General features: G+C 46.6%; 1 protein-coding gene across 9 annotated transcripts in view; it reads right to left on the bottom strand.

Moving 5' to 3' along the window:
- OVCH1 (ovochymase 1) overlaps nucleotides 1-14,056 on the bottom strand; it is a 32,945-nt gene extending 18,889 nt beyond the window's left edge. For 3 of the 9 annotated variants that reach the window (XR_012220084.1, XM_073544254.1, XM_073544255.1), the window contains exons 1-26: nucleotides 13,822-14,056; nucleotides 13,557-13,625; nucleotides 12,475-12,581; nucleotides 12,208-12,305; nucleotides 11,423-11,595; nucleotides 11,142-11,237; nucleotides 10,736-10,914; nucleotides 10,244-10,436; nucleotides 8,977-9,067; nucleotides 8,632-8,756; nucleotides 8,113-8,253; nucleotides 7,903-8,033; nucleotides 7,554-7,647; nucleotides 6,241-6,369; nucleotides 5,685-5,807; nucleotides 5,392-5,569; nucleotides 5,032-5,104; nucleotides 4,748-4,943; nucleotides 3,329-3,474; nucleotides 3,088-3,244; nucleotides 2,931-3,011; nucleotides 2,529-2,756; nucleotides 2,177-2,317; nucleotides 1,951-2,083; nucleotides 1,362-1,501; nucleotides 1,000-1,134 (exon numbers count right to left, since the gene is read on the bottom strand). Coding sequence is in view for 8 of the 9 variants with exons in the window: in XM_073544254.1 (XP_073400355.1) it covers nucleotides 1,000-1,134; nucleotides 1,362-1,501; nucleotides 1,951-2,083; nucleotides 2,177-2,317; nucleotides 2,529-2,756; nucleotides 2,931-3,011; nucleotides 3,088-3,244; nucleotides 3,329-3,474; nucleotides 4,748-4,943; nucleotides 5,032-5,104; nucleotides 5,392-5,569; nucleotides 5,685-5,807; nucleotides 6,241-6,369; nucleotides 7,554-7,647; nucleotides 7,903-8,033; nucleotides 8,113-8,253; nucleotides 8,632-8,756; nucleotides 8,977-9,067; nucleotides 10,244-10,436; nucleotides 10,736-10,914; nucleotides 11,142-11,237; nucleotides 11,423-11,595; nucleotides 12,208-12,305; nucleotides 12,475-12,581; nucleotides 13,557-13,625; nucleotides 13,822-14,017 (3,553 nt within the window). In the remaining variant the exon portion in view is untranslated. Of the gene's footprint in view, nucleotides 1-999; nucleotides 1,135-1,361; nucleotides 1,502-1,950; nucleotides 2,084-2,176; nucleotides 2,318-2,528; nucleotides 2,757-2,930; nucleotides 3,012-3,087; nucleotides 3,245-3,328; nucleotides 3,475-4,747; nucleotides 4,944-5,031; nucleotides 5,105-5,391; nucleotides 5,570-5,684; nucleotides 5,808-6,240; nucleotides 6,370-7,553; nucleotides 7,648-7,902; nucleotides 8,034-8,112; nucleotides 8,254-8,631; nucleotides 8,757-8,976; nucleotides 9,068-10,243; nucleotides 10,437-10,735; nucleotides 10,915-11,141; nucleotides 11,238-11,422; nucleotides 11,596-12,207; nucleotides 12,306-12,474; nucleotides 12,582-13,556; nucleotides 13,626-13,769 lie in introns of all 9 variants that reach the window. The other 6 variants (XM_073544248.1, XM_073544249.1, XM_073544251.1 and 3 more) reach the window with 6 other exon arrangements.
- Between the last annotated feature and the right edge of the window lie 1,002 nt (nucleotides 14,057-15,058).

Consider the following 15,058-nt stretch of genomic DNA (forward strand, 5'->3'; position numbering starts at 1 on the left):
TGTAGGGTACGGCCACACGGTAACGGCTTTATATTGTGTAGGGTACGGCCACACGGTAACGGCTTTATATTGTGTAGGGTACGGCCACACGGTAACGGCTTTATATTGTGTAGGGTACGGCCACACGGTAACGGCTTTATATTGTGTAGGGTACGGCCACACGGTAACGGCTTTATATTGTGTAGGGTACGGCCACACGGTAACGGCTTTATATTGTGTAGGGTACGGCCACACGGTAACGGCTTTATATTGTGTAGGGTACGGCCACACGGTAACGGCTTTATATTGTGTAGGGTACGGCCACACGGTAACGGCTTTATATTGTGTAGGGTACGGCCACACGGTAACGGCTTTATATTGTGTAGGGTACGGCCACACGGTAACGGCTTTATATTGTGTAGGGTACGGCCACACGGTAACGGCTTTATATTGTGTAGGGTACGGCCACACGGTAACGGCTTTATATTGTGTAGGGTACGGTAACGGCTTTATATTGTGTAGGGTACGGCCACACGGTAACGGCTTTATATTGTGTAGGGTACGGCCACACGGTAACGGCTTTATATTGTGTAGGGTACGGTAACGGCTTTATATTGTGTAGGGTACGGCCACACGGTAACGGCTTTATATTGTGTAGGGTACGGCCACACGGTAACGGCTTTATATTGTGTAGGGTACGGCCACACGGTAACGGCTTTATATTGTGTAGGGTACGGCCACACGGTAACGGCTTTATATTGTGTAGGGTACGGCCACACGGTAACGGCTTTATATTGTGTAGGGTACGGCCACACGGTAACGGCTTTATATTGTGTAGGGTACGGCCACATGGCAACGGCCTTCAAGCAGGTTAGTCAATTACGGATCTTTTTTTCTATTCTGATTTCTGCTAGAGTGAATTCCCAGGTCTATGAACTATGAGCAACCAACCCTAAAGGTAATAGATACTACATGTTTTTAATATATTGGAATAATTGACCAGTGGAACAGCCTTCATACCGGTTTGCAGCTTCCAAAAGGAATATCTGGAAATAAACCCGTTCATGGACACCTTGGAGTCTGAAGTAAACACCAAGGTCATCTCTGGACTACTAGTCTTCATGGAATAGTCAGACATGTTCCCACAAAAATATCCTGAGAAGAAAAAAAATATATATGGTAAATCTTAACTATGGGAATCAAATCTGTCCAACGAAAAGAAACTTTCATTTCTGGATGTGGTCCATCACTGGACTCCTTCATGTTCATAGAAGTCTGTGAGACACCTCAATGGCCAGTCATAACCCAAATCACTTACTCCATCCTCACCATTGGGTATAGACAATGTGTTTTGTCAAAGTTTCACCTTCTTAATTTCTCACCTCGAAGAAATTTTTGTTCACCAAGCCCTTGATAAACGCGGAGGACATCCCGGCAGCCGGTCTCGTCTTCTTCTGTAATTAACGAGTCGATGTCTAGACGGATGATGCTTCCAAGTGGTGCAATAATCCTCCATTCACATCTAGAATTAAAAGCTGAACTTTGAGTTGAACCTTTGCGTGTGCAGTGAAAATACAATAAGTATGTGCCCCCCCTCCAGTCACACACACAGTTTTTACATTGACCCTTGGTATAACTTCAAGTCAGAAATAGGGTTACGCCTATGAAACAGCTCTCCAGGTGCGGTACTTGAAATTCAGACTGGAGGGGGATGTGCTCCAGTAGTGGGCCACCAACTATCTTGGCCTCATAGAATAGCTGTCCACGTCCTCAGATTGGGCAAGCTATTGCTTACTGGATAGATTAGGTCACTGGCACCACGAACTTTTAAGGAATGTGTTGTTCTAGACTCGTTTGATCAACAATAGGATCATTAGGAGTTATGAGGTCACAAATTTTAGGAATCGCTCTCTATAGACCATTATGACCAACTATTATTCCAAAATCCAAGGAAACATTCAGAACTATTACCTTAGATCACTGGGATATTCATTGGTCGGATATCCCGGAGATGTGATCACCCCGTTCTCTGAAGTTTCAATGACATCCTTACAATTTTCCCGAGTTCTAGACTTCTTCCAGCTTGTCTCCATAAATTCCCTCACTGCGGAGAACTGTAAATTAGTTCAAAATATTTTCGCCCCCAAGAAGAACAGGTGGTCATATGGTGGGATCTCATGGCGATATCTAATATTACCTCGTCCTCCATAAATCTTGTACTGGAGACTAAAGCCTTTCCTGCTATATGTGCCTTGACTAGCAGAGCTGAAGACCACTCTGATGATGGGCCCGCCACTTTTATAGGTGATAGGAGTGGAGTGGAAGCCACAAACCTTATCTGAAGAGACAATACCGTTACGAATAAATTGTCTCGTCAAACCTTAGCCCTATGGCCAAGAAAGAGGTTTTATAGCCTTGCTCTTGTAACTCTTGGGTGGATCTCCCCCATCAATCACTTGATCACTTCGATTAGCGTGAATATACCTGCAATTTTCCTTCTCTGCATCTGGTCTGTGAGAGTCCAAAAGCGTCACCCACGTTTTTCTTACCTATCAATTGACTGACATTGTTCTTCTCCTGGTAGATGGACAGAGATTCTGTCATACAGTTTACATATTCCCCTATAGACACTTGTTCCACAACAATTTTTATTAAGCCGCGAGAGGATGAGGTGGAGATGATCCAAGAGCAGATCAGGCCCCCGGTATATCCATATGGAAATCCTGGTGAAGCAATCGAGCCAACCGTATCCTCCAAAAGAAGGTCATTGGGACAAGCTACAAGACACAAGACATTTTTGTTAGAAGGTAATTATCTGCAGGTATTTTAGGTCTTACACCTATGAGTTCTCAGAGAGCCAAGTGCAGTTTTTGCTCTTTGTCTCTAAATCTCAGAGATACATTTGAGACTCACATAGAGATAGTATACCTTATTGTTTTTGTCCAGCTTACCAGTAGGTAGAGATCTTTGGCCCTCAGGAGACATTGGTTTCTTTATGGGATTATGTGGATGATGTAGAGTTTTGTTTACTTCTGTATAAACAGAAAAGTTAACATTCAGCGTAGGTCTTCTTCTGGACAGAGGCCATTGTCCACTCTACCTAGTTACCTTTTTGGGTATTTTCAATCCAGCTTAGGAAAGAACGGACTCTTGTATATACACCAGGCCGTTTTCGTCGTGCACAGCCCACGCCCCAGCTGACTATGCCGTAAAGTACATAGGTTTTATTTGATCTGGGACAGACCAAGGGCCCCCCAGAATCCCCCTGTATAAAATAACCATACGTGATGTGTGGTTGTATAACCTCTCGCTTTAGAGATCGGAGACTTCAGACATATTTGTTACAGACCTGGCAGGCATCTTTTCCTTCACCTCCAGGAAACCCGGCGCAGAACATATTATCTGAGATGGCTCCGGGGTAATAGGTGCTGTTGCAGATGTTGTTGTTCAGAATGGGGACTGGCAATTGCTGCAAGCGATTGGAGTATTGCCCATCTGAAGTACAGAAAAAATAAGCTCATTTTATTTTACCAGATAAATGGGACAAGTACTGGATCATTAAAAGAAAAACCTGAAACCATGTCGTCGTCTCTGTCACCTGCTTTGTGGCCAGACCGTGCATGAAGCAGCTCCCTCTTACCCTCTCCTAGCAGAAAGTGCCAACTCAAATCGAATCATCAACCACCAGTTGTAATCAGGGTCTGATTGGCTCTTTACATCAAGGATGAGACCACAGGCGGCGGCTGGCAACATGTAGAAACTCTGCACACCACCATGGCCAATTGCTGCACCATGTCGTTTCATAATCACTCATCAATTGGCCAACCAAGGGTGGAAAGTGCTTTGACCGTGTAGCCAGCCACAACGTGTGGACACACCCGAACACCATAGCCTACTTGCCAACTTTTGAGGCCTCTAGGAAAATTCAACATAACACTGTGACAAAGGCACTACTCATGGACAAGCCGTCAGCCAGGGTAGTCAAATGTTCCGGGGTCAGATACCAAGAGAGCATGTCGTAAACAAAGGGGGAAAGACAAAGGCATAGTCAGTTCACGGTCCGAGGTCAGAATACCAGGAAGATATTGGATCAAAGTAAAGGGGCTAGGCAAATGGATGGTCAGAGTAATGTCCAAGGTCAGGAGCAATAGCTCAACAAGCAGAGCACTGAAATACAAGGCAAACATGCCCCATCAGGCAAATGCTGTGACTACAAGTGATCTGGGACTGACAGCTTAGCTAAGTAGTTGGGTAATCACTTAGAACAGGGAAGCCCTGAAGGAAACTCAAAACCTCACTGTCACAGATTGGACAGCTGAGCTGTCAATCAAAATGCCGACTGCTCAGCACGACCCCTATTCTATAGGGCTGGAAAAGTGTCACTCGCTGCTTCCAAGGAACTCTGAGCGGAAAAGTTGTGACAAATACTAAATGTTTTACGTATACCTGTCCTTCTTATACAAGGCACCACCCAAATGTACGGCATTGAATCACAAGGTGTGCATATGGCTCCATTCATTGCACCCCAAATAAACAAGTTGAGACCCAAGGCCATCCCAATAAAGACCCCCTTTAAATCCAGACCACAGATCAAACCAGACCCCACCCCCAACAAATAAATATAGACCAACTACAATAATCAAGACCCGCAACCCTAAAGAAATACAAATCCCAAACTCCATAATAAAATATAGACCCCCAACTCCAAAAACAAATTCAGCGATGGGTAGCGAGTTCCCATTGTAGAATTTATGCCAAGAACCGTCACCTTCTCTTGTACTGCCCCAGCCCGTGACCACACACAGGGACGATGGCTCCAGGGGCTCCTCCATACTGGGCAGGCAGACGGGACGTACAAAGTCGTTAAAGGTCAGTTCCTTTGCCAAGCGGATCAGCGCAAGGTCGTAGTCTCTGGTGATGGGATTGTACGCTTCATGAGCGGCAAAGAAGTGAACCATACGAACCTGGAAGTCACAAAACGAACAGCTCGTCTCAAATATACAGACGATCCCTTATTACAGGTGGCCAGATATGTCCGTCCGGCGCACTGACCTGCCTGCTGGATTCATTCATGGAGCGGTCATGGATCCCAGCGATGAGACGGTATTGGGAGACATCGGAGGATCTGTAACCACAAAGTCAAAGCATGGTGACACACATCTCCACCCTACACACCCCCCACAGAGCCCCCGATCTGCTCCATTACTATGTATAGTGATCAACATGGCCACCCTACACCCCCCACAGGGGAGCCCCCCGATCTGCTCCATTACTATGTATAGTGATCAACATGGCCACCCTACACCCCCCAGAGGGGAGCCCCCCGATCTGCTCCATTACTATGTGTAATAACAAACATGGCCGCCCAACACCGCCCACAGGGGAGCCCACCTGCAATTTTTCGGGACCTACACTTTGCAGTGAGCAGCCGTCAGGGCCCATTGAGGCGATACGATGACTCCTCCGCACAGGAACGTGTCCTCGTACATCATGGCTACCTGCCACGGCCAACAGTTCGGGCAAGATTCCTCCCCTCCAACTATACGACTTAGAAGCCACTGGGGGGGCAGGGGCGCCACTCCGCAGACCCCTAAACACCAGCCGGACACAAGGGGGGACAAATCATGGCATTATATTAGAAACATTATGACCCCATCAGGGGACAAGAACAGCAAAACAATGGGGGGTGGGGATGGGAAATGGACCTGGACCAAGAAGCAATGGGGTCAATTTCTCGCCTATGTGAAGACCCTCTGACTCCTGATTTAGTGCCGGAGGCGTCTGAATGGATTTTTCATCTGTCTGTCCGTCTGCAAAATGTAACCGATCTGGAGGGAAATCCAAAACGAAAAAAAAAAAATCATGATTCTCATGTTCCCCCCAAGGTTGGTACAAAGCAAAATGATTTTCTTGGGTTACAAAAATAATTAGGGATTTCTTCCTCAAACAGCGCCACCCCATCGGAAGGTTGTGTCTGGCACTGCAGATTGGCTCAGCTAAAGTGAACGGGTCTCCTGCAGTAACCGACAACCTCTGGAAAAGAGTGGTGCTGTGTTCTGGAAAGAAGCAGGAAAGTTTCATAACTACAAGATCTGACTACACACAGGGATTGTTTGTAGTCTGCTACCATGGAGACACATAGGATTGAGAGTTCATAAAACAGATTATTTATAAAATTAAAGAAATTAGCACAATTAGTTTTATTTTAGATGGAGGAGAAAAGAACTTAGCAAAAGTCTACACATCATGCACACCACATACCTGGATATACAAAGCTGAATCTCGCCTTAAAACCGGCATAATTTCCCTCGTGATCGCTTTGGAATTTAACGACCATAATGTTACTAGGACTGAAGACGTCACGATCCACCAGAAACCCACATAAAGTAACTGGAAGGAGGGAGAAGAGTCAGAAAGACTAAAACCAGCAGCAGGAGGAGTGATGGCAGGAGGACCTCACTTCTGTCTGCAGGGAGCTCCCCCTAGTGGTGGCTGCAGAAAGGATCTTATCATGTATCTCTGTATACAGGGAGCTCCCCCTAGTGGTGGCTGCAGACAGGATCTTATCATGTATCTCTGTATATAGGGAGCTCCCTCTAGTGGTTGCTGCATGCAGGATCTTATCATGTATCTCTGGGTACAGGGAGCTCCCCCTAGTGGTGGCTGCAGACAGGATCTTATCATGTATCTCTGTATACAGGGAGCTTCCCCTAGTGGTGGCTGCAGACAGGATCTTATCATGTATCTCTGTATACAGGGAGCTTCCCCTAGTTGTGGCTGCAGACAGGATCTTATCATGTATCTCTATACAGGGAGCTCCCCCTAGTGGTGGCTGCAGACAGGATCTTATGTATCTCTATATACAGGGAGTTCCCCCTAGTGGTGGCTGCAGACAGGATCTTATGTATCTCTATATACAGGGAGCTCCCTCTAGTGGTGGCTGCAGACAGGATCTTATCATGTATCTCTGTATACAGGGAGCTTCCCCTAGTGGTGGCTGCAGACAGGATCTTATGTATCTCTGTATACAGGGAGCTCCCCCTAGTGGTGGCTGCAGACAGGATCTTATGTATCTATATACAGGGAGTTCCCCCTAGTGGTGGCTGCAGACAGGATCTTATGTATCTCTATATACAGGGAGCTCCCTCTAGTGGTGGCTGCAGACAGGATCTTATCATGTATCTCTGTATACAGGGAGCTTCCCCTAGTGGTGGCTGCAGACAGGATCTTATGTATCTCTGTATACAGGGAGCTCCCCCTAGTGGTGGCTGCAGACAGGATCTTATGTATCTATATACAGGGAGTTCCCCCTAGTGGTGGCTGCAGACAGGATCTTATGTATCTCTATATACAGGGAGCTCCCCCTAGTGGTGGCTGCAGACAGGATCTTATCATGTATCTCTGTATACAGGGAGCTACCCCTAGTGGTGGCTGCAGACTGGATCTTCTGTATCTCTGTATACAGGGAGCTCCCCCTAGTGGTGGCTGCAGACAGGATCTTATCATGTATCTCTATATACAGGGAGTTCCCCCTAGTGGTGGCTGCAGACAGGATGTTATGTATCTGCTAATACCGATTAGGCGAGATTCCTCTCTGTCACTGTAAATTGAGACATGATCGTATTCACATCGTTTCTGATACTCCAGAGAAAAGTCTTCAAACACAATCTACAAAGGCAACACAACAAGGTTATTACATCAGAGTCTGGTCTACAGATGTGGATACTGGGGTTAAGCTGCATTACCAGACACAGCCAGATAGACCTAAGTGGCGCTGTTTCTTGAAAATAAGATCACTGAACCCTAAATAACTCCTCTTATTGAATCCTTGATATTGGACCCAAAAGGGCTAATAGACATTAATACTATTAAATCTCTATAAGAGGTTGTTTACAATCGCTGTGGACCCAAGAAGCCATTTACCTGTATCATGCTCCCTTCTGGCGCTTCTATGACCCAGCGACAGGAAGTGTTACTTGGGTACAACCCGGGATAATTAAGGGTGAAGATTTTGCCTTCCTCTCGTAGCTCTGCAGCGCTGCCGCACCCGGAGCCTGTACAACGACACAGAAGATCTCACGACCCCGCGCCGGAGACGACACAGAATGGCCGTCCAATCACATCAGCACCCACCTTTCTTCGACGTAGGACATAACGTAGAAAACTCGAACTCAAAACCACGACCACTGACGGAGCCGTCCGAGATGAAAGACACCGTGACATTACCGGAGCGGATTATCAGAGGCGATGGCAGGACGGATCCACACAACTTTCCTGAGAAAGGGCAGGAAATGTTTCACCCCCATCATTTCCATTGATTGTACTGTATATCAGAAAAGATTGTCGTATTCGACCATTCTATACATTCTCTATGTAAATCCATTACAGTCACTACCTGCATCCAGCACAAGGGGGAGCTCACGGCACATAGTGAATCCTGTCTTCAGTGAGCTCCCCCTAGTGGTGACTACAAGCATCCAGATATTTATCATGTATCCAGATGGCTATGCAGGGGATTTGGAGCTCTGTATCAGAAAATGGAGCTGTAACCACTATATGAAGATGTGGGCTGTAACTCTGGGCAATTCATTTATAAATGGGATTTCTATTATAAAAAGTAACAAAATAATTTTCATGCATAAATATACTCACGGACTTCCTTCTGTTTGACAGTAAAAGTCAGCGAGTCGTGAGCGCAGGTCACATGATCCTCCAGGTCCAGTTTAATAAATCGGATCTTGATATTCGCAGATGAAATTATTGTCCATCGACATTGACTGCAATGATGACAGATTTAAAGGGGCGGTGCACAGTGTTGATATGCATATAGTTTATACATGCTCTTTAAGGGTAGACAGAGATCAAGATAAAGCAGGGAACCATTTACAGATAATCATCTATGACATAAGCAACATGTTGACTGTTTCCATGGAAGACATAATTCTACCACTAGGAGGCGGAGAGTTTGTAGAATGACAACACCAAAACCAATGTTACCTGTTGTTGGAATAATTGCTGTTAGCATCTAGAGGGTACTTGATGTAACCATTTTTGGCGACAATAGTCAGTGGTCTAGAACTGCAAATGCCTGTAAAACGCAAAATAGATAAGATTTTATCTAAGAAGAGAAGAATACACACAAATAATGGACAAAATAAGAAGCAGTACTGGTTATAACCACAGGTAGGGGCTATTCTACGTGCAAATCACTGCAAGAACATGGAGGGGGAGCTCCCTATATACAGAGATACATGATGAGAGCCTGTCTGCAGTCACCACTAGGGGGAGCTCCCTGTATACAGAGATACATGATGAGAGCCTGTCTGCAGCCACCACTAGGGGGAGCTCCCTGTATACAGAGATACATGATAAGATCCTTTCTGCAGCCACCACTAGGGGGAGCTCCCTGTACACAGAGATACATGATAAGATCCAGTCTGCAGCCACCACTAGGGGGAGCTCCCTGTATACACAGATACATGATAAGATCCTGTCTGCATCCACCACTAGGGGGAGCTCCCTATATACAGAGATACATGATAAGATCCTGTCTGCAGCCACCACTAGGGGGAGCTCCCTGTATACAGAGATACATGATAAGATCCTGTCTGCAGCCACCACTAGGGGGAGCTCCCTGTATACAGAGACACATGATAAGATCCTGTCTGCAGCCACCACTAGGGGGAGCTCCCTATATACAGAGATACCTGATAAGATTCTGTCTTCAGCCACCACTAGGGGGAGCTCCCTGTATACACAGATACATGATAAGATCCTGTCTGCATCCACCACTAGGGGGAGCTCCCTATATACAGAGATACATGATAAGATCCTGTCTGCAGCCACCACTAGGGGGAGCTCCCTGTATACAGAGATACATGATAAGATCCTGTCTGCAGCCACCACTAGGGGGAGCTCCCTGTATACAGAGACACATGATAAGATCCTGTCTGCAGCCACCACTAGGGGGAGCTCCCTATATACAGAGATACCTGATAAGATTCTGTCTTCAGCCACCACTAGGGGGAGCTCCCTGTATACAGAGATACATGATAAGATCCTGTCTTCAGCCACCACTAGGGGGAGCTCTGCATCAGGAAATGCTCCAACTTTTATAAAGCTATTACAGCAGTAATCAGCATAGAGTTTTGGGAATATTCAGACCGATACGATCATGTCAGATGAGATGATGTCACTGCTTCCCTCCCCTTACCGATACACATTTCAGTCCCGCGTAGTCCTGGCTTATTTTTGGGCGACTTACTATCAGATGAGGAATTTCTGATGAAGTCCATAAGTGCAGACGTTCTGGAGTAAACGGCCGGAGACCCGAGAGCGGCTCCGTTAGTTATGAACGCTCCCCAAGCTCTTCCACAACCAGCGCCCCAGGACGTACTGCCGACCAAGACCCACGTACCGGACCGCCGCCTGCAAACTAGGGGTCCTCCAGAGTCACCCTGAGATAAATCACATGGCCAATTTATAGCACAAGCCAATGTGTAAGAAGGACTGTTCATTTTTCTCCATTTCTGACACAAGGATTTCCCCTTTTTTTTTTTTTTTTACTTGGTTTCCCCCATGTGACTTCCTGTTAATGTCCCCTTACTTCCTCTTTATGCGTGGGAGGGGCTTAAAACAAGTCTGTGCAGCATGGAGAGGCAGTGTATTGTATAACATATGAACTAGAAGAAGAGAAATGAACAGAGGTGTGTCATACTAGAGCTCACACCCACGCAGTGCCATCTAGATAGCCCACCTGACAAGCGTCTCTGCTCCCATCTGGGAAGCCGGCACACAGCATTGACTCGTGGAGGGCTGGGAGCCCCATGGTGACGAGCGCAGACCTGCAAGTTTCGTCATCCAGTATGGGCAGGCTCACCTCCTGCAGGATGTTAGCGGGCTCCCCACCTGAAAATACGTCCAAGGCAAAGACATCTGTAACAGATTTGGGAGGGGCATAGTGATGTCCTTAAAGGGATTGTCCATCCACTTTAACAGAGCCAAGCTCTAATACCAAGCACCTCCATGGACAAGTGTGGCGTCATTTTATACCGAAATCAGCCATGTTTTTCTGATCCTGGACAGCCCCTTAAGCTACAGGAAACCAACATGGCAGCCATATTGGTTGTGGCCAAACTATATATGTAAACTGGTAAACTTACTCTCGCTAACCCTTCCCCATCCGCTGGTCACACACAAGGTCCCCGGCTCAGTCTTCTCCCCCACTTGTGGTAAGCACACTGGCTGGACCCGAGACCCTGAGACAAGGAGCAGAAGGAATTTAAAGGTACAGTGCACTTTTGGGCCTCAGCTGAGAGTGATGCTATTTGCTATAAAGCTGACAACTCACAACCCTTTGCCTACGTTTTGACTGTTATTACCAAAGGCTGAGAAGTGGAGCAGCACCCAGGAGATCTACAATAGGAGCCTCCACGACACTCACCCAGGATGACCGGCCGCCGCAGATAGACCAGTGCGATGTCGTAACTCCTACTTCCATCGTGCTTGTACTCTGGATGCAGCTTCACCTCAGACACGGGGATTTCTTGCTGCTCAGGGTCCACGTTGCTCTGGTCGTACTCTCCAGCGACCACCAACAAGTGTTGGACTTTGTTACTGGAAATAAGAAATGATGGGAGTTGAATGTGGACATGATCTACAGGGCGACGGCACAGCCCGGCTATGCTATCATTCTATAATGGAGGCATTGGGGCCGAGGAGGACGACCGCGTGTGGGCACTGGTAATGATGAGGGTGACTAAGGTGCTGATGGCCACCTAAAGGGACTATGAAAGTCGCATATAGGGACTAGGGTCTGGAGGATTATCATCCTATAGGAACTGGGGTAGATGACAATGATGGCCGCCTATAGAGGTAAAAGTTAATTGTGATGATGACCTCCTACATTTCCTGATGCAAATGATGGTCCTTTATGGGCCCAGAAGACCTCGACGGTCCCCTTTCGGGCCCAGAAGACCTCGACGGTCCCCTTTCGGGCCCAGAAGACCTCGACGGTCCCCTTTCGGGCCCAGAAGACCTCGACGGTCCCCTTTCGGGCCCAGAAGACCTCGACGGTCCCCTTTCGGGCCCAGAAGACCTCGACGGTCCCCTTTCGGGCCCAGAAGACCTCGACGGTCCCCTTTCGGGCCCAGAAGACCTCGACGGTCCCCTTTCGGGCCCAGAAGTCTGTGGAGTCACCTTTGATCTCGACGTTTGCCTGATACTCACTTATCTGCAGGATACACACAGTGAGCGGCGGTCACCACCAGGTTTCTCTCTACAATAGCTCCCCCGCAGATGTGTCTTTCATAAAACTTTATTGACACCTGGATAAGAAAACAACACAATATCTGATTTTCCACAGTTTCCTTTTTGTAGCTGAAATGTTTATTGCATATTTCTTTAAAATTAGTTTTGATGCAGATTTGGCTGTGACTGGAGTGTAATGTGCTCATTTCCTACATATCATGGGAACACCCTTGTGTTTACTCTTACAGTCCAAGGCTGTCCACCAATCGGGGCGTCCGCTCCCCCGACGATACGCGAGCTCGCTTGTATCAGGTTTACCATTTTCCTCAAGGGTGGAATGCCGCACTTCATCCCTGGGAAGAATAAGTAGTAAAAAAAAAAAAGCACTTAAGGGTGTGAGTACTTATGCAACATTATAATTGCTCCAAAGTGAGTAAAATCTTTAAAAAAAAAAAAAAAAAAATTTGCAAACAGCCATAATAAGATATTCCCTAATGTTTTCTGCATGTAGCTCCTGTACAGACCAATGTTTCCATCAGTCTCCACAACGCGCAGGGATTGTTTTCTGTCCCCAGACAACTATAATCTGCACAGGAGCTGCATACACAAAACGGTCCAATCTATGAAATTATACAGCTAGTTCACCTGCAGGGTAAATGTAACAAGAAAGGCACGGGGGAAAAAAAAAAAGGGAGCCTCAAATTATTATTTTTTTTTTTTGGTCCTCTAGCGTTTCCCAAAAGATTGAATAAAAAGTGATATAAACAACGTAGGTAGACACGCTCGGCACACAAAGAAAAGCCAAAAAAAAAAAAAGTGCTATTTTCTAAGAAAGTTTTTTTTTTTTTTTTTTTTTTTTTTTTTTTTTAAGCACCAATATATATATATATATAAAAAAAAAAATCTACAAGCTTGGTTTCGCCGCCTCCTGCTTCTGCAGGGACCACGGAGCGTCCTGCACCGGATCCAGGTAGGTGAATATAATTGAGTTAATTACTTTTATCATATCTCTGGGAAAAGATTTATTATACCCCAAAAATCTCTTTAAGGGGTTAACGGTGTCGGCAATATCATTAGTCCTAAACAAAGAGGCAGTCCCTGCATGTGTTGTGGCTGTTGACCATTTTTTTCGAGCACGCCGAAAATACTCGTTTAAGACATGAGCGACCTAATCGAAGCACGCTCGCTCATCGCTAGCGGTAATTCATACCTTCCTCCATCAGGGGGCACCACTTGAAAATACAGCAGAATTTACCATTGCCCCTTAGATGGGCACCGGCCCGTTGCCCCTTACCCAACTAGTATACAAAAATTAGAAACCATCTGACCTGCGGTTCTTGGCGATCCGGACCATCTCTTTGCTATGACCGGAGAGGACGGGGATACATCTGTGATACCTGCACATAACACCAGGATATATATATATATATATATACACACACACTATACCGTACACACAGACCCGATCGCCACCCATTGAGGAGGCCTGAGGGTCCCACCACAAGGTGAAGAAGGGTTAACTCAAAGTGTAAACTTCTAACCTACAAACTAGGAATCCTGGAAGATAAATACAGAAAGACCCCTAGGTCTCACCCGAGGACAGACGTAGGACCAGTAATAACCAGACACACAGAGCCATGGACTCCACAGCCAGAAGTCCTCCAGGAACCAGCGGAGCCTCCAGGATAATCAGCCGCTCGGTCCATGGAGATTGCAGACAGGTGGAGAAGTCCAAACCAAGGAGCGGAACCCAGGGATGAAGCAAGGTCCAGTCCGGAAAATGTGTCATACTCAACGTCTGCCAGTAGGGGGCGTCGTGGAGAGCGATATATACAGGATATAGATGTGTAATAAGGGGGGGGTCACTAATGTATAATAACTATAGAAATGTAGGAAAGTAACGTAACAGTAATGAGCGAGCGCTAAAATGGTACTCGAATTCGAGAGGGTCGGACGGGCGCAACTCGAGTGCCGAGCATAATGGAAGTCAATGAGAACCTCGAACTCTAAGAAAATGGCTGAAATGGATGGAAACGGGGGCGACCCCAGGACGCATCTCTGACTCTGAGGTCTCTGCTGGGGACAGTGTCAGAGGATTGCGCCACTTTTACGGACTGACGATAAAACATAAAAAAGAAGATAAAATAGATTTTACAGGAAAAAAATGTCATTAAACGTTCTGTATAATGACTAGTATAGAAGGCAAACTAAAGAGAAAAAACCCCTTCCTCCTCCTTCACCCCTCACTAGCCGGCCGCCTCTCCCCGTACTTCCCCCATGACCACAGTAGATGACATAGTAGAGGGGGACCTACCAGTGCACCCCCCGGCAGCCATCGGTAGATGTAATTTTACCATATTACTCCCTTATCTGGGCTGTGGTGTGTGTGACATGGTCAGACACTCCCTGTGTAATGTATGGAGGGCGGACTCTGAGACTGACGAAGCCTACGGGGACAATGTGAGAACTGCCAAATATTAGAAGGAGGAGGGTCCCGAAGCACCCCGTATTAGGCCACGGTCACACGGTCATTATGAGACGTGGTGAACAAATACTGACCGTGTGAACGTGGCCCTAGACATGATGGAGGCCTCATACACATCCTGATACAACTGTTAGATAGTGGGACTCCTAGACTGGTAAAGCCTACGCACTAAGTGCAAGGGTCGAAAACATTTACCCCTGGTGGAGTATACATATATACAGTATCTGTAAGAGAATTGTTAAGGTAGGCCTCATACACACCCTGGAAAATAAGTGAGGGTCGAGTGTTTACCTTCTAAAAATTTTGAGCGAGGGCCTAAGGGCGGAGTCAGATTAAACGTATGCA

The sequence above is a fragment of the Dendrobates tinctorius genome, unplaced genomic scaffold, assembly GCF_039654945.1.
Source record: "Dendrobates tinctorius isolate UK_male_01 unplaced genomic scaffold, ASM3965494v1 ptg000136l, whole genome shotgun sequence".
NCBI lineage: Eukaryota > Metazoa > Chordata > Amphibia > Anura > Dendrobatidae > Dendrobates > Dendrobates tinctorius.